Source organism: Neofelis nebulosa, chromosome 6, assembly GCF_028018385.1.
Source record: "Neofelis nebulosa isolate mNeoNeb1 chromosome 6, mNeoNeb1.pri, whole genome shotgun sequence".
Lineage (NCBI taxonomy): Eukaryota > Metazoa > Chordata > Mammalia > Carnivora > Felidae > Neofelis > Neofelis nebulosa.
In genome coordinates, this window is record NC_080787.1 from 44,509,057 (window position 1) to 44,527,614 (window position 18,558).

General features: G+C 54.1%; 2 protein-coding genes across 3 annotated transcripts; one reads left to right on the forward strand and one right to left on the reverse strand.

Moving 5' to 3' along the window:
• The first annotated feature begins 1,116 nt into the window (after positions 1-1,116).
• On the forward strand, positions 1,117-4,530 carry GNMT (glycine N-methyltransferase). Its single transcript, XM_058733994.1, has 7 exons — positions 1,117-1,236; positions 1,697-1,966; positions 2,810-2,937; positions 3,365-3,481; positions 3,693-3,835; positions 3,947-4,068; positions 4,151-4,530. The coding sequence occupies exons 2-7, from the start codon at positions 1,722-1,724 to the stop codon at positions 4,320-4,322; spliced, it is 927 nt and encodes a 308-aa protein (XP_058589977.1). The 5' UTR covers positions 1,117-1,236; positions 1,697-1,721; the 3' UTR covers positions 4,323-4,530.
• Positions 4,531-4,654: 124 nt separating this feature from the next.
• Positions 4,655-16,612, reverse strand: PEX6 (peroxisomal biogenesis factor 6). Of its 2 annotated transcripts, XM_058733987.1 has the most exons (17): positions 15,683-16,612; positions 14,046-14,209; positions 13,482-13,565; positions 10,265-10,367; positions 10,047-10,180; positions 9,282-9,393; positions 8,460-8,668; positions 7,590-7,785; positions 7,323-7,399; positions 7,031-7,163; positions 6,744-6,949; positions 6,556-6,617; positions 6,202-6,310; positions 5,800-5,916; positions 5,598-5,675; positions 5,301-5,440; positions 4,655-5,118 (listed from the first exon to the last, which is right to left on the reverse strand). In XM_058733987.1, exons 1-17 carry the CDS (start codon positions 16,562-16,564, stop codon positions 4,982-4,984), a joined length of 2,943 nt encoding a protein of 980 aa, XP_058589970.1. In that variant the 5' UTR covers positions 16,565-16,612; the 3' UTR covers positions 4,655-4,981. The 2 variants fall into 2 exon arrangements, with proteins under 2 accessions (XP_058589970.1, XP_058589971.1); XM_058733988.1 differs by lacking the exon at positions 5,598-5,675.
• Positions 16,613-18,558: the final 1,946 nt, after the last annotated feature.

Here is an 18,558-nt window from a genome sequence, read left to right on the forward strand (position 1 = left end):
TCATTTGAGGCAATCTGTGTGCTACAAATAGGAAGCTGAGAATGATTATATGGGGGCATCTACCTGGCTCAGTCGGAGGAGCATGTGACTCTTGATCTCAGGGTAATGAGTTCGAGCCCCATGTTGGGTGTAGCAATTACTTAAATAAATAAAACTTTAAAAAAATGGGGGCACTTGGGTGGCTCAGTCAAGCATCCAACTCTTGATTTCGGCTCAGCTCACAGTCCTGAGGTTTGTTCATAAGATCCAGGATGGAGTCGGGCTCTGCACTGACACCATGGAGCCTGCTTGGGATTCTCTCTCTCCTTCACCCTGTGCTCTTCCCCCTGCCTCTCTCAAAAATATACATATAAACTTTTGAAAAAAGATTATATGATCTTTGGGGTTCCTCCAGCTCCCAGATTGTACAGCTAATAAAAGGGGGAGGGGGAGGAAAGCCTCCTTCATTCCAAACTCTATACATAGCTCTTTCTGAAGCCAGACAAACCAAGATAGATAGGGAAGGCTGTTCTCCCTGTCTTGAGCTTCACTGGGTGGTATCATCTTGCTGAATCCATCTCAGTCCAGGGTGGTGTCCTAGGAAAAGACCTCCTGCTTTGGGGAGGAAGGGTGGATGTATAACCAAACCAAAGGGCCAATTTATGAAGTGACAGTGAACAATATAACAGCAAGGGCACCAAGCACTTCCACCCTTAACCCTTGACTTCCTACCCTGTGGGCACCTCCATGGAAAGCACATAGTGTTTAAAAAAGTAAAAATTTTAGGGGCACCTAGGTGGCTCAGTTGAGAGAGCACGTGACTTTTTTTAATTTTTTTAAGATTTATTTTTCTTTCTTTCTTTCTTCCTTCCTTTCTTTTTTTTTTTTTTTTTTTTCTTTTAAGTAATCTCTCCACCCAACTGGGGCTCGAACTCACAACCGGAGGTCAAGAGTAGCATACTCCAGGGACTGAGCCAGCCGGGCGCCCCTAGAGTATGTGACTCTTGATCACGGGTTGTGACTTAGAGCCCACTGTTGGGTGTAGAGATTACTTAAAAACAAAATCTTAATTTTATTTATTTATTTATTTATTTTGGTGGAGATTCTGGAGATCGAACAGGGGCCTCAAACAGCAGATAGCGCTTTAGAAGTGTGCCAGTCGGTGAAGAATTGGGAGGAAAGGCCGGACTCCGCCTCACGCGGCTCAGGGAAAAGCTTGATGCGTCACCTCCAGGACAGAGGAGCATCTGCCCCCGGGTAGGCAGACGATCCCCCTGAGCCAGAACTGCTCCTGGACTTGGGTGGCCAGACTTGCATTATCCCCAGATATTCGCTATTCATCCCTTTCCTGGCCGACCAGGCCCTCTTTCAGCTAGACGATCCTCCTTTAGATATGCTAATACTTTCCTCCTCTAGGGACGGTCCAGTCCCAGGCGCTGATCTCTGTGTGGACTGGGGAGTTTCCTTTTTTCCCAGCTTGGGTAGGGGTGGAGTGGGCGATCTCACAGTTCCCACCTCTTCTGACCCCTCCCCAGTCCTCCTGATACCTGGCTTAAGAGGGTAGGGGGCTGGGAGGGCCCTTTCCCGCCACGGGGTCGCCCAGAGGGCTGGATCTTCCCGCCGGCGAGAAGGGCTGGTGCAAAACGCCGGGCAGCGCCCTCCCCGAGGCTGGGAGCCCAGCAGGGGCGTGTCCCCGCGCTCACCTGCCATTGGACAGGTGGGGCGGCCGGGCCGTACTATAAATGCGGAGTCGCCCGCCGCGGAACCAGGCGCGCTGCACGATGGTGGACAGTGTGTACCGCACCCGCTCCCTGGGGGTGGCGGCCGAAGGGCTCCCGGACCAGTACGCGGACGGAGAGGCGGCACGCGTGTGGCAGCTCTACATCGGGGACACCCGCAGCCGCACAGCCGAGTACAAGGCCTGGCTGCTCGGGCTGCTGCGCCAGCACGGCTGCCAGCGGGTGCTCGACGTGGCCTGCGGCACCGGGTGAGCCGGGGCGGGGGCCAGGGAGCCGCTGGCTCGGCGTGGGGGGGTGTGGGGGACCTCGGCCTGGTTGGTCCGGCAGCCTCCACCTGCGAGCCGCAGCCGGCCCGCGGCGGGACGAGGGGGCAGAGCGGTTGGGAGGAGGGGCTGAAGACACCCGGGGGCAGAGGGGGCGTGTAAGCACCGCTGGGTGGGGCCTGCCGGTTCGCCGGGGAGGGCGGCGGCCGGGCTTTGGCGCCAGACCGACGTAAGCTCGGGTCCTGGCTGCAGCACTGGTCCCGAAGTGATGGCCTTGGGCAGTGTTAACAGTTAACATTTGTTCAATATTTGCCCGTGCCGCCACGCGCGGTGCCAGGAGCTTTTGGCACATCCGTTTTTAAGATCCTCACATAACCTCATGAGGTAAGGAGTGATACTCCACTTACAGTTGTGGAAATCCCGCCTCAGAGGAGCGAAAGCCCTCTACCTAGTGGAGAGGACATTCAGACAAAACACCATGCTGTACTACCTCCCCTGCACAGGTTCCTAAATTCCAGGAGCCTCAGTTGCCCCGTCCCTCAAGTGGGGATAACATTGTCTACCTCACAGGGTTGCCATGAGGATTAATGCACATTTATAGAGCGCCCGGCTCTGAAGAGGTGCTAAAAAACCAAACCCAGAATTTGCTACCTGGTGATAAACCGATTTGCCAGGTCATTTGAGGTCAGTGGAGAAGGCCTAAGGAGAAGAAGCAGAGGAATGGTCTCAAGAGTGGAGGAGACAGAAGTGCCCAGCACAGGGCCTCCTCCTTGCCTTCCCAGGCCCCCTGACTGCCCCTCTTGGCCTCTCATCTCTGACCCTGCCCAGGGTGGACTCCATCATGCTGGTGGAAGAGGGCTTCACCGTGACCAGTGTGGATGCCAGTGACAAGATGCTGAAATACGCGCTTAAAGAGCGCTGGAACCGGCGGCACGAACCGGCCTTCGACAAGTGGGGTATGCAGGTCCAGTCAGGCCCTCCCCACCCAGCCGCCAGGGACTCCGTACTCTCTGCCCTGGGCTCCTTCAGCTCCTGTGCTCGTGTGCTTTGTTTTCCTTAAGGGGGACAGCAAAATTACTTTCATTTCCCTGGAAAGGGAGGCTTACGCACCAGAATGAGGTATCTGGTGATGAGTCTTCTCCCTCCTCCCAAATAAAAACACAGAAGCACGGAGCCATGCTTCCCATCCCTGGCTTCCTCCTCCCTTGACCCCTTCTCCCCTTCCCTTCCCCCTCCATGTCCATGGTGAGCTCCTCCTTCTAACCGGATCGGGAATCCCTGTGTGTCTCAAAGGGGAAACTGAGGCAGGGTTGCACTTGGTGGAGGTGAGTGCTGCTGGTGCCATGGTGCCACCCTGATCCCTCTTCCCCTTCCTGGTCCCAGTCATTGAAGAAGCCAACTGGATGACTCTGGACAAAGATGTGCCCCAGCCACCAGGGGGCGGCTTCGATGCGGTCATCTGCCTTGGCAATAGTTTTGCCCACTTGCCAGACTGCAGAGGTGAGAGAGGGCGTGGCCTTGAGCATGGCCCCTGCTTTGAGCTGTACCTCTTTCCACAGACCCCTGGGTGCCCGCTCTCCTGACAGAGCAGACTGTTTTCTGCTCCTCTCTGCCTTGGCATCTGTATCCCTGGGGAGGAGAAAGATGGGAGGGAGACTGGTGCTCGGAGCCCTGAGCAGATGGAGCCTCTCTGCCCCTGCCCGGAGCTCAGGAGACCAGAGTGAGCACCGGCTGGCACTGAGGAACATCGCGAGCATGGTGCGGTCTGGGGGCCTGCTGGTCATCGATCATCGCAACTACGACCACATCCTCAGCACAGGCTGTGCACCCCCAGGAAAGAACATCTACTATAAGGTGGGGCCCCTGGGGGTGGGAGGTCCAGAGTGGGGGATGGGGGACGTGATCCTGCGGTCCAGGCCCCACAATGGTTGCAGAGGCTAATGCAGCCTGCACTACCACCTACAGAGTGACTTGACCAAGGATATCACGACATCAGTGCTGACAGTGAATAACAAGGCCCACATGGTGACCCTGGACTACACGGTGCAGGTGCCAGGCGCTGGCCAGGATGGTTCTCCTGGTTTGAGGTACCCACTCGGCTAGGTAGGGGTGAGGAGGGGTGGTGCTGAGGCCGCCAGCCCTCATGGTTGGTTGGGGGCTCTGTTGCAGTAAGTTCCGGCTCTCCTACTACCCGCACCGTTTGGTTTCCTTCACGGAGTTGCTCCGAGCAGCCTTCGGGGGCAAGTGCCAGCACAGCGTCCTGGGGGACTTCAAGCCTTACAAGCCTGGCCAGGCCTACATCCCTTGCTATTTCATCCATGTGCTCAAGAGGACGGACTGAGTGCTGAGCGTGGCCTCAGCTCCTACAACCCTCTGCCCAGGCACTGCCAGATCCGTCTGGGGAGGTGGGGACTGGCAGCCCCATACCAAGCCTAACCCCCAGTGCAGACCCTCGGGGTGTGGGGAGGGGCAGACTGCTGCTGGGGGTACAGGGATTTGGGTTCAGGCAAATGGAAGCGTGAGCAATATAGTCTGTGCCTTTTTCAGTTCCTCCACGCCTGGTGTTTATATCAGAAGGATCAGGCTCCTGTGGTGCCCGCCTTGCCCTCCCCTGTGGCTCACTCCTTCCACAATCTTGCTCTTTCCCACTGCACCCTTTCAGACCACAACCAGCAGGGGGCAGCATACATTTTATTTTCAGCCAAGACTGGACTCCCTCAGTGCCCCACCCCAGAACTCCAGGCCCAAGCCCCTCCTTCTGAGCAGAGGGTCTTTAGTGTTGGAGCCGGAGCTCGCCTGGGAGGATGAACAGGTAGGCAGGGGATGATGCCTCTGAGCTCTTGTGGGGCTACTCGGCACCTCGGGGTTCTCGGGAAGGTAGGCCGACTTTGGGTGCAATAGCAGCACGCTGAGAAAGGGCCCCTTGCTCTCTCAGGTCTCTGTGGGGACACCTGAGTACCTTTAGCCACTGTGGGCAGGGTCCTGGCTTGCAGGAGGCTCCTAGCAGGCGGCAAACTTGCGCTGGATGCGCTTGTACCGGAGCAGCTCCTGCTCACTGACCGAGGGCTGCAGCCGGGCAGCGGCCTGCAGCAGGTCCTCCATGGTGAGCAGCAGTGCTGAGCTTCCAGGCTCCAGCCCTGGGAGGGGGTGACAGGGGGCAACAGAGGTTGTGGTCTATGTCCGAGGAGGGTAGAGCCCTGGGTAGGCATCTTCTTGCCCAGAGTCCCCCAAAGGTCAACAGTCCCTCCTCTGAAATCTAGGACAAGGCCTGGTTCCCATTAGCTTTTTGGTTGACCTCTGGGGCTGGCAAGTGACTCACCTTCCTCCAGGTCCCGAACCCTGCGTTTGAGGGCAGCTGTCATGGCATCAGAGCAGAGGGAGTAGAGGTCTGCCCCCGTCAGCTGGGGAGGGCAGCGGTCCAGCACGTTCACCAAGCTCACGGAGGGCTCTAGCTTGAATCTGTTGTGCAGATACAGGAAAGGAGAGAAACAGTTTTACCTGGCATCCCCTACTTTGTCAAGAGGCATCCCTGACCAGCTTATTCTGCATGTTGCATTTATCCCCGGACCATCCCAAGGCCCAAGCCCTTTGGGAGTCTCCCCCTAACAGGGCATACTTGCGCGTGATGGCGCTCAGAACGCGTAGCTGGGAGGCGCGGTCCTCGCTCACCCCCACAAACACCAGCTTGTCAAATCTTTAGGGAAATAGGCGGGCATAAGGGTCAGGGAGCCCAGCATGAGAGTGGAGGAGGCATAGGATGGGGGTCAGGGGAGAGGCCCCAGTGGGCCTGGTAGAGGTGAGAGGTACGGGGTGCACACCTGCCAGGCCGCAGAAGGGCAGGGTCCAGGAGGTCTGGTCTGTTGGTGGCCCCAATCACAAACACATCTCGAGTGCTGTGAAGCCCATCCAGCTCGGCCAGGAGCTGAGACACCACCCTACAAATCAGGACATGAAGGCAAGAGAGTCCTTGGCCCTTCCTCGGCCCCTGCCCTACCAGCAGCACCTGTCCTTACAGGTCTTCTCCACAGGGCCACCTGCTCGGCTGTGCCCTGTACGCCCCTCCAGGCAGGCCCCCCATTCCCTTCAACGTCCCCCACCCAACTCCAAGGCCCCTATTTCAGAACTGGAATGACAGGTACTCTGGGTGCTGAACACTGTTGCAACCTGTCTCCCATCCCTCCGTCTTGGACCCCAGACTCCATTCTGGCTCAGACCCCCACCTGTCCATCACACCTCCAGAGTCTCCACTTCGCCCCCGGCTTGGAGCCAGGGAGTCCAGTTCATCAAAGAAGATAATGCATGGAGCCGCAGCCCTGGCCCTGGCAAACACTGAGGAGAGAAAGGGACACACAGGAGGGGGAAGCTCAGGGGGGTCTAAAGTCGGGAGATAGGGGAGGAAGAGCCAGGTGTGACAACTCATCCCTCCAGGTACTAGGCCACCCTGGGCAGGTCCTTTGTGGAAAGGACCGTGAGACCTTAAAAGACCAGGAGCAGCCTGAGGGTGTTGGCAGGCAGCACAAGGGCCACTGGGGTTTGGGAAGGGCTAGAACCTGGGCCCCTCCTCACCCACTCACCTTCCCGCACATTCTCCTCACTTTGGCCCACATACATGTTGATAAGCTCGGGCCCCTTCACGCTGAAGGAGAAGTTGAGATTTGTCAGATGCATAAACACACAAGTGACCTCTCAGCCAGCCCCTCCTGCTCCCCAGCCTGTTGCGCCCCCCAATTTGCCCACCATCCCTCCCACACCCCCTCGCCACCTGAGGAAGGTAAGGCTGCATTCAGTGGCTACTGCCTTGGCCAGGAGGGTCTTGCCAGTGCCAGGGGGACCATGGAGCAGAAGGCCCGAGCGCCTCAGGCCCAGGCTCAGAAGCTCTGGGTGCTCTAGAGGGAGCTGAATGGTCTCCAGAATCTCCTTCTTCACCTCCTGCAGCCCACCCACATCATGCCAGGACACCGAGGGGATCTAGGAGACGGAAAGTGCATGGTTGGGGATATGGTGGTGAAGAGAGCTGCAGTCCTACCTCCAAGGACCTGGAGTCTCTACCTTGGGGGCTCCAATGGCCCGGGAGTGAGCTGTCTGCAGCTGCTCCAGTGCCTGCCCGAAATCCTCAGCCAGGAGGGGAAAGCCAGCAGCACACAGCTCCCCCTCATCCTCCTCACTCAAGCCGCCTGCCAAACTGCAAAGAGAAACCCAGGAAGGCCTCTGGAGGACCTGACGTACAGCATCCTTCCCATCGGGGTCTTGGTTTCTCCTCCCCTCCCCCCCCAGCCCCCACCCATCCACCCACCCGCAGTTCCTCTTGCCTCCTCTTCCCTCCTGTGCCCAGTTTCCTTACCCCAAGTTCTTGATCCTGGCACAGGCTGCCCTGCTGCTGTGGGTCAAAAGGGCATAGAGATCCCCTACCACAAAGCCCTGGGGAACCACAGGAAAGGACACATGAGTAGGACACAGTTGGCAAGAGCCCTCAGGAGGCTAGTCCCCCAGCTGGCGCAGAGGCCCCAGTGTTGAAGCCTCGGGGTTTTCTACCCTCACTCGCAGGGCAGCTGGATCGTACCACCGCGGCTCAGAATGCGGGGAGGCCTGTGCCCGCCTCAGTACTCACTGCGCACCGCCGTGCCAGCTGTGGCAGCTTCACCTCTTGGCCCAGCGGGAGATGGGCAGTGAGGGCCCGCAGGACACTGAGCCGCTGCCCCTCTGACAGCACGGGCACCTCCAGCTGGTGAGGAAATGCTGTCTGGACGTCGGCAGGCAGGTCCTGGGCCTTGCTTGTGGTGGCCACAGCGATCAGTGGCGGGCAGCTGCAGACATGGAGTGGGCACTGAGGGTGAGAATGTGGCTGGCAGCCCCTGAGCCCTGTCCTGTCAGGAGGCTGGTGCCGTAGGGCAGGGAGGTGGGTGGGTGCTGGGATGGGAGAGGAGGTGAGTACCCCACAGCTTCCTGGATGGGGCTCCATGGGCATACCTTGAGAGGGGGACCTATGCTTCCCCCCTCACACAGGGAGCTCACTGAGGGTAGAGCCTGTGCTTTTTTTCTTTTTTAATTTTTTTTTTCAACGTTTTTTATTTATTTTTTTGGGACAGAGAGAGACAGAGCATGAACGGGGGAGGGGCAGAGAGAGAGGGAGACACAGAATCGGAAACAGGCTCCAGGCTCCGAGCCATCAGCCCAGAGCCTGCCGCGGGGCTCGAACTCACGGACCGCGAGATCGTGACCTGGCTGAAGTCGGACGCTTAACCGACTGCGCCACCCAGGCGCCCCAAGCCTGTGCTTTTTTTCTAGTGCTCCCCACAAAACATGAGGGAGCACATCCTCCTCCCTCTGAATACCCCAAGCTCCTCTGCTCAGGGCCGTCTGGAGAATGGCCAAATGGGCGGGATGTCTGAGAAGCCATTGAGGAAGAGAGGGCAAAAGGCTGAAGAGAGATGAGGGTGGCTTGGCCCTGCCCCTTTACAGACCCAGCTCTGTATAATACCTGGTGAGGGGGTCCTCATCGAGGAGGAGGTGACGCAGCGTGGCCACCACACGGGCGTCCTCACCGAGCCCATCACGGTCCCGACCCAGAAGGTCCACGGCTGTCAGCAATAGAACCACAGGCCGGCAGCGCCGGGCCCGGGAGAAGATGGCCTGCAGTTTTGTCTCCACGGCTCCGCTACTGTCTGCACAGAGGTTGGAGCAGGGCACCTGGGGAGGAGACCCCGATGGTCTGTGAGCAAGGGGCAGGTGTGACTGAGGCAGGAATGGCGGGGAGAGGAGCCAGAAGATGTCGGCCATCTTCTTTTTAGAGAGCAGGGATGGGGGAGAAGGTAACGCTGGCCAAGTCCTACCTCTTCTTTGCTCTAACTTCATTCCCTGGACTGTCCAACAAAATCTTCAAACCCCTTCCTTTTTTATTTTTTTTATTTATTTATTTTTTAAATTTTTTTAACGTTTATTTATTTTTGGGACAGAGAGAGACAGAGCATGAACGGGGGAGAGGCAGAGAGAGAGGGAGACACAGAATCGGAAGCAGGCTCCAGGCTCCGAGCCATCAGCCCAGAGCCCGACGCGGGGCTCGAACTCACGGACCGTGAGATCGTGACCTGAGCTGAAGTCGGACGCTTAACCGACTAAGCCACCCAGGCGCCCCAAACCCCTTCCGTTTTTAAAGTCTCTCTTAGTAGCTGAGAATCATGGGAATCTGCCTGACCAACTGGCCCACTGGGCCAAGGCATTAGGGCCAGGCCAGGGAGGAGGGGAGAAGGAGAATCTGGGCTGGGGAAATGTGGTTGGGGTTCTACTCTCCAGGTACCCTCACCTTCAGTAGGTGGAGGCCAAGGCGGCTGCAGGCTGCAGTGACAGCTGTGGTCTTCCCACTGCCTGGGGGACCATGGAGAAGGACACTGCTGGTTCCTGTCAAGAGGGCACCTCTGCAACCAGAGAACAGACACTTGTCTCCTCCATTCTCTCAAAGTTGAGAGCCCTCAGTAACAGGGGTCCTTGGATCTAGAAAGCAGACAGCCTGTTTCTTTTTTCTTGAGGCATCCCCTTTCCTCCAGGGCTGTTTCCATATGGTGAGGCTGTATTTCCCATACTACCCGTGGTGCTCTGGAGGGGGCATGGAGTATGTCCACCAGCCAAGACAACTCCCTTGTCGTCGCTGCCTTCAGTAAAGCCTTGACTGTTATGTATGGTCTGGAATCACAAGGAATTAGGGAAGGGTCTGTGTCTACACTTAGGCCAGTGGTATGAGGAACTGCATCTTTTGGGGCCAGGGTGGTGAAGGACAGACAGAATGGGTAGTGGGCTCCCCAAGGGGAAGGGCAGTCTCAGAGACAGCTGTCTCTGGTAGAGATTCTTCCTCCCCAGCCAACCCTGGAGGATGGAGATTATCCCCATAAAGGAGCCTAGGAATTTGCTTACAGAAAGGACATGGGCGAGTGGCCTGGGCATACTAGTTTGAGGGAGGTCCACCCAATCCCACTCCGGCCAGCGCATTAGGAACTACTTGTCCAGCCCCCTGCCCCTCCAGAGATGTTCTGAGCAGGCTTTCCTCACACCCTGAGGCCACGGCCTCACTCACCCTGGCTGGAGGCGAGGCTTCAGGGCAGCACAGAGCTCGGTCACTAAGGCCTCCAGGCCCGGAGGAGACAAGCTGTTCCAGGGAGTGGATTCTCCTGAAGTGAGCCTTGGAACAGGGCTCAGGGTAGAACCCACCTGTGAAAGGTGGCAGGAAGCTTTAGTGTCTGGGAGTTGTTTCTGCCTCTTTCCCCAGGTCTACTTCCATCCCCAGAGCCTCACCAAGTACAAGGAGGTATGGGCAGTGTCTGCCAAGAAGGCGCTCGTTGGCCCATCCGGAGCTTCCCCAAGGGTTTTCTTCACTTTAAAAAACATCTCCCGCCACCTGAAGGAAAGAAGCCCCATGAATCCCAGACCCAGAGCCCACATACACCCCTCCCTGAGGACAAGGCGGCTGTCTCAATCATAGAGGTCCCCAGCAGGGACAAACTCAAGAGCAGCATGAGTAACGGACATGAGAGTTATGGCATGGTGGGGGGTGGGGAAGGGGAGAGGAGTAGGGGTAGAAGAAAGCGAATGGTCTTCCTCATCTCCCAGGCTGGCCCATGTGCATTTTTGAGGGCAGGAGCCATAACTGTCCCCCACATCCCTCATGACAGCCATCAGGGAGCCATGGGGGCGTGATTCTCCAGGTGAATGGCCTACCCACCCACTCCGATGGCAGAAGACACAGCTGCACTAAGCAATGATCATCTGGCCATTTTCACTGGCTTCAGACTGCTGTCTTCCCCTCAAATTCATACCTCCCAAGGCCTTCCAAAGCCTCAGCAGGAAGGGCTCCTTGGTTCTTATTCAATAATCCACAAAATCAAATTGCAGATACCTTACTAAAGACATCTAATGATTAATGATTCTCTATTTTGGCTGCACATCAGAATGATCTGTAAAACTTCTGAAAATCAGTATCTGCCACATGTTGTATGATTCCATTCAGCAGATGGTAATTGCTGGGGGCTGAGGGATGGAGGGAGTACAATGTGACTGTTAATGGGTAGGGTTTTGGGGTGATGAAAATATTCTGCAATTAGATAGTGGTGTTGGTTGCATAACCTTGTGAATCTACTAAAAGCCACTGAATTGTACACCTCAAACATGGATTTCATGGCATATGAATTATATCTCAATTTTTTTTAAAGTGATCTCTAAACCCATGTGGGGCTTGAACTCACGACTCCGAGATTAAGAATTGCATGTTCTACAGACTGAGCCAGCCAGGTGCCCCATCTCAGCCTTTTAAGTTAGCATTTTTCTCTCCTTTGGAAAAAGTTAAAAGACTTCACAGGCCCCAGCTTCACCTTGATTCTGCTCCAATAGGTCTGAGGAGGCTCAGGCATCTGTATTTTTCAAAAGCTCCCCCAGCCATAACCAAGGCTGTGCAAGTCACTGCTAGTGTCAGAGTGAATTAGGGCTCTTCAGCGTCCTAAGGGTGCAGAGTGGGGGAGCGGGTAGGAGCTACTAGCCCAATTTTCCAGATAAAAATGATGACCCACCCTCCTCTTTAATCCTCAGGTAGAAAGGCAATGACTTGGCCCAGACTTGGGCCTCTCGAAGTTCCAATTGGTGCAAATTGCTGTTCACCGTGTCTCGCAGTCATAAAAGTGTTTACTCTGGCAGCAAAGTGGATTGGTGGGAATAACTCAAGGCGGAGGGGAGAGGCATACCAGACTGGTATTGTGAACTCTTGCCAACTATTAGGGTGGGCAGTTATTGTGGTTAAAAACTAGAACATAAGGAAGACTGTGACTTACTACTATTCAGTATACATGAACAGTGGGTGGGTCTATAACCTGGAATCTCAATCCTGAGTCACAGTGCACATGGTAAGCAGTGGAATCCAAGGAGGAACAGCACTGTGGAGGGTTAGGGGGAAACTCCCCTTCCACGGACAGCAGTAGGACCATCTCAGTGAGTGCAAGGAGCAGACTTCTAGAACACATCTGGGTATTTCTGGGGAATGCTGTGTGTTATTAAGAGCCAGACGGGAGACAGTGCAGCTGGATCCTGCTGGCCTGCTTTGGGGAGGTGGAACCATGGAAGAGCCTGAAGAAGCTACACTACCAACACTGGAATTCTGTTCCAGGGATCTCAGGAGCCTCCTAGCAGGGCTTTCCTTACCCGGTCTGGGGGAGGAGGGCTAAAGCACTCATCTCTATCTGTCCTTAGGCCAACCTGCTGACCCCAACCCTGCTTTCCAGGACCTACTCAGGGGAAGAACTGTGTGCTCAGCAGCCAGAGAGAGGCAGGCCGCTAAAGGGCCAGAACAGCAGACATCCAGGAACAGAACAGGCTTGCTGGTCTATCTCAGAAGGGTCCAGTGCCTACTTTCCTCTGAAGGTACAAAGGGTGGGCATTCTGTAGGTTTCCTACAGAAAGCTAGCTCATAGATGTTTGCTATATTTAAGATGGGAGACAGAAGTGACTAATACAGGCCTGGCACTTTCTACGAGGCCCCAGTTGTAGATTTGATTTGGGAAAGCTCAAAGAGGCGCCGTGAGCATCAAGTGGGGTTACAACGCGCACTACCAGGCGCTTCATCTGAGTACCACAACTCTGAATGTTGACCAAGGATGAGTCAGGTGCTCCAGACAAGGCATCTGCCTTGGCAGAGGACCCAAGCTGACTAGGCCAGAGACCTTGGGCATGCCAACTCTTAAACCTCAGTTCCTTCAGGCTGGTCCCATCACCTCACTGAAATCCCCTGAACATTGGCTTAGCGTGTCAATCGGCTATGTTCTCCTTCTAGGACATCACTATAGGAAATCAGTCCTGGGGTATCAGGCTACACATTCTCCCCTTTCACAAAGCAGTCTCTGAATTCTCTGCCTCACCATTTTACACGGAACCCCTGTGATCAGAGTCGACAGGGTGGCAAAAGGGTGGACTCCCTGTTTTGGGTGCTTGGCTCAGTCATGCTTATATTTCTCGTTATTGAGGATAAAGAAAAAGAGAAGGCCCCTCAATAATAGCAGCAATCTCTCCTTCCCCCATTTTGGGAGATAGGATCGAAAAGCTCCATGTGCACACACTATCGATTAGGGCAGAAATCAAAGCTTGGGTCTCTTTATGTTGAGTATATGGGAAGTGTGGCCCGAAACCTGGTGCAAACAACACTGTGGTCGAGAAGGAAAAGCAAGGAGTCTCAGGTTGGTCTAGGCTCTTAAACTTCTTAATGCTTTACATTACCTATGACCACCCAACAAGTTGAGGATAAAACACCTCCCACAGGCAGTAGGCAGTGGTTCTTCATCTTTTTTCCGTCCTGCACCCATTTGAGAACCCGAAGAAAGCATGTACCTTTTCTCTAGAAAAATGTACATGACAAAAACAGCAGTATTTCCTTATATACAAAATTATTCCACACAACTTGCAGGGAGGGGATCGTAGAACTCTTGCACCCAGGTTAAGAATCCCAACTGTAGGACAGGAGGCAGCTGCATACCTGGGCAGTTTCTCTGGGCTTCCTTCCAGGACCTCTACTTGCCCAACTGTTGGCACACACAGAACATCCCCTTCCTGGACTGCCCTGCAACACAGCAGTGGCCCTGGTCAGCTCACAATGAGAGTCAAGAACATGGGCCTGACATATCCCCACATGTCCACTCCCAACCTGCAGACCATAGGGACCTACTGCCCACCCAGAGATCCCAAGCAGTTGTTCAGAGAACAAGTCTGACTTAGAATGAACCACGGTGGCGGGGGAGGGAGATGGCAGAGAGGCTACAAAGGAGGATCAGAGAGCAGTGAGGGGGCGAAGCTGAGTCCTGGCTCTTTGGGGGCCCTCTCAATTCATAGGTTCCTCAGTTTAGAATGTCCAGATTCACCTCATGGTACCAATTTCTCTTCTATGGACCGCCTGCTACACCAAGAGGCATCTAGCCGCAATACTGCTTAAAATGTGGCTTTGTAAAGTCAAAGGCTCTGTGGGACCTGAATCTAAGGCATGGGATAGGAGGAGAGCAACAAGGGTGAGATGCTATCTTCTTGAAAGGGGGAAGCAGCTAACCTGGGTGTCTGAAAGTGCCGGTAAAGAACATGGTCATAATTTCCATTTGTGCTGTAGTGGGGAGAGGACACAATTTCGATGTGTAACTCTTTGGCAAACAGAGGCCCAGGCAGCACTGAGCAGCTTCCTTTGTCTTCAGGGATGCTGGAGCCTTCCAAGTACCTCTATTAGAGAAATAACCACCACCTTATAACCTTCTTCCAAGGAGTCAGACTCTGCCCTACCTTAACTTTAGCAGCCAATATTTCTATTTGCATCCTCTATCCACAGGGCCCGTGGGAGGGGAGGCCTAAGGCAGCAGAACTGAATACCTGTATCTCTTCCCTGGAAACAGAAACCTCTCCTCCTAATGGGCACCGGAAGAGATTTCTGACTCTGGCTCCAAACAGTTCCCCAGTAAAAATAATCTTTCTGTGATACCTTTAAGTTGGCCCTGAGTCAGTAAAGTGGTAAAGACACTTCATTCCCACAAGCCCTTTGAGTAGCCACCAGGCAAAAACTGGGATTGATATTAATTGGACATTAGTGGGGACACTCTGAATTCAGGCTGTGAGAAACGGATACGATCTCAGTAAAGCTGACAGGATTAGTTCAGCTGAATGAGCTCCAGTCTGAGGACTCCAGAGTTTTTCCTCCATTCAAAAGGAAACCCACACCAGACTCCTATTCATGCATATCTTATATCCTTCTTGACATCTCATAGCACTAATTGGCTATGCCAGCATGATCTAACAGAACTTTCTACAGTGCTAGAGATGTTATCTACATGTGCTATCGAGCACTTGAGATGAGACTAAAGCAACCAAAGAACTGAGTTTTAATTTTTATTTAGTTTTAATTAATTGAAAAAGCCACAATGTGGCTAGTGGCTTCCATATGGGACAGTGCAGGCCTAAACCACACATCTAGGTGCCTCATTAAATATTAGACTATATTTGTTCCCCCAAACACAACAATCTTCTTGAAGTAATCTAAGCCAAAAGCTTCTCTTAGGTACATTTTTAAAAAATATTAAAATCCAACCCCAGGCACTAAAGATAATAAAGAGCCCTCCCCTTCAAGGAATTTACAACATACAACTGAGAATTAGAGTACATAATCATAACAGGGCAGAAAATAAATACCCTAAGGAAGATACAAAATGCTACAGGAGGAAGAATTTATGTTAAATATGTGGTAAGATTATGTAAGGCTTTGAGAAGGTGGCATCTTTAGATGGGCTTTAAAAGGAAAGGATGGTAGGATTTTAACAGATGAGGCTACAAGAACAGGAAGGAACTTGAAGACAAGGATAAGCATGAGCAAAAACAATGAGGTATCATCCTCCATATTATTCAGTACAATTCTGGATACATTGCAGCAATTCAACAATTGAGTAGATTAACATACTGTAAACACCTGGTAATTTGACTATGCCTCTCTTCTTTCCCCTGAATAGAGGAAACCCCTTCCCATGCACCACCACACCATGGAGAGTTATATTTTGATTACAGAGAATAGATAAATGAGACTAAGAGACATTAGGATCTAAGGAGTAAGGGACCTAAATTCTACAGCTCTTTTCTTCCAATTCAGTTGAGGTAAGGAAGAGGGAATAAGGGGGTGGAAACATTCCTGACCTCAGTCCTGTATCCTACCTGAATTCTGAGCTCTCCCACTTCCAGGGGATCACAGCCGAGATTAAAAGCCAGAGTGGCAGGCACCAGGGCCAGTCCGTCAGCGAGGGGCTCTCCTGGCTGCCCAAAGCCAGGTCCCAGCCTTTCAGAGAGATCCCAGCGAGGCTCTAGGACCTGCACCTTGGCCAAGTGTGGCTGGGAAGTGTTCGACGACTCCCCGGCCCGGGTCACCCACACCCATTCGCCCTGGAAGAGGCCCAGGCTACGGAGGCAGCTCCGGCTTACACCCAGTGAATCTCCAGTCCCTCCCAGAACTCCCCGGAGTTGCCGGACTGTGCGGTTAACCGCGAAGGAGGACACCACGGGCGGAGGTGGGGGCGGGCTGCTGTCTCCAGTCTCCGGACCCAGTTTGGCCCGCCCACGGAGCTCAGTGACAGCTAGCCGCGTCCCTGGGCCCAGCAGTCCTTGCAACGCCGGCCGAGTCTCCAGCACCCGAGGTCCGGGGACTGGCAGGGCCTCTCCGCGCCGCACCAGCAGCGGCCCGACTCGCGGTCCGAGCCCGGGCCCCGGCGAGGTGCCAAGCAGCGCCCAGCCCAGCGCCGGAGGCCGCCGCACGGGCCGTGCCCGCACCCACGCCCCAGGGCCCAGAGCAAGGAGCCGCAGCAGCGAGAGGCTAACCAGCAGCTCCGGGGGCCCGGGACCCTGCTCCTCGGTCCCTGCGCCCGGCCCCTCCAGGGCCGCCACTAGCAGCGCCGGCCCTGCAGGGCTCTCCCCTGCAGGCCGCAGGGCCAGCACCAGTCCCAGTCCCGCTGCAGGCCACGGGCCCCCGGGGGGCAGCAGCACCGCCAACGGGGGTGTCTCGGTCGGGAAGGGCTCCAGGACCCGCAAGACTGCCAGCGCCATGGTGACAGAACAACGAGGAAGCCGTTGGAGCGCGGCTTCCGGGCCAGCGCCGCACGCGGTTTCCGCTTCCGTCCGGGGAGGCGCGAGAAGAGTAGGAGGGGCGGCGCGTTCCTGGAGCGTCCTCCTGGAGGGTGAGCCCTGGCTGGGATTGACGGGTTGGTGCCTCTGTGGCAGTAACACATTCACTGCCGTTGCGTAGTCCTTTGAGACCGTGTTTGCAGGGATCTGCCTGCAGCGCCTGCTAGGGATTAACGTGCTCTTCTGCCACGCACTTAGCAGTTAACTGAATGATCAGCGAACTTCCTGCGTGCCCAGGACCAACTTGGCCCAGTGCTAGGAGCTATGGGTGGAGTGTTTAGGAAGGATTCCACTACTCTGTGGAACTCCTACACTTTCCAGTGTGGAACTATAGGCACTGGGATTTGGGTATTGTGGGGAAGGTTACAGGAGGGAGTGGTAGGATAAAACGGTCTCACAGTGCTTATGGGTATGTAGTGGCTGCTGGCTGGATTACTACATGTGATTCACGTAGCCCTGGAGTACTTGGTGCTGCCACATCTGTTTCAACACATCCTACACAAAACCCACGTTCCGGTGTTTCTTGTCCTGTTCCTTTTACTCCCAACAAACTTGAAGTGAAGACAAAGCAACTTTGCTTTTTCATTCCTCCAAAACCGGTTGCTCTCCCTTCTGCTCCTCACCCCCCCCCCCCCCAATCAGTCCTTGCAGACTGGAGGCCCATGTCCTGTTTCTACCCTGGAGGGATGGGAAGCAGAGCAGGAGGAAGAGAGGTGTTTAAGGCTTCAGTCATGAGCACCCAACCAACAGCTTGCTTCCCCAAAAGATTCCATCCTTGTCTCCACCTCCACTGCTCTGTGCAAGTCACTTGGACACTATTAGGCCACATTTCAAGTTATTAACAATATATTTGCACTTAGAATCAATGGATTGGTTGGTGGTAATCTGCTTTTTAAAAACTATTATTATTTTTTAATGTTTATTTTTGAGAGAAAGAAAGTGTGAGCAAGGGAGGTATGGAGAGAAGGGGTGGGGTGGGGAAAGGATCCGAAGCAGGATCCTTGCTGACAGCAGAGAGCCCGAGCCCCAGATCAGGGCAGAGAGAGAGGAAGAGAGAGAATACCAAGCAGGCTCCTCACCACCAGTGCAGAGCCCAATGTGGGGCTCAAACTCACCAACCGCAAGATTATGACCTGAGCCAAAGTCGGATGGATGCTCAACCAACTGAGCCACCCAGCGCCTAGGTGGTAATTTACTTTTTCTGGACCTTGTATTCTCCTCCAACCACTGCACAACTTACTTCTTTCCTTCACAGCTGAAGAGCTTGAGGCAGCCCCCTACTTTGTACATTAGGCATTCCTGAAAATCTGAGAGTTGAATATTAGGTTTATATGTTACAAGGTATTTCTATTCCTAGCGAGACAAAATATTTTTTAAATGATTATAGTTCCTGGAGGTACTTCTAGTCTTAAACTTGAAATTGCCCAGTTCCACAATTTTTTTTTTTAAAGTAATCTGCCCAACATGAGTCTTGAACTCATGATCTCAAGATCAAGAGTCATTGGGGCACCTGGGTGGCTCAGTTGGTTAAGTGTCTGACTTCGGCTCAGGTCATGATTGCACGGTTCATGAGTTCAAGCCCCACATTGGGTTCTGCACTGGTGGTGCAGGAAGCCTGCTTGGTATTCTCTCTCTCCCTTTGTCTCTGCCCCTTCCCCACTTGCGCTCGCTTGCTCTCTCTCTCTCTCTCTCTCTCTCTCTCTCAATAAATAAATAAATAAATAAATAAATAAGCTTTATTATTTTTTATTAAATTTTTTTTTTTTAGTGTTCATTTAAACATCCCTCTGGGCGGGGGAGGGGCAGAGAGAGAGGGAGAGAGAGAATTCCAAGCAAGCTCTGTGGTGTCAGTGAAGAGCCAGATGTGGCACTCTCAGTCTCATGAACTGTGAGATGATGACTTGAGCCGAAATCAG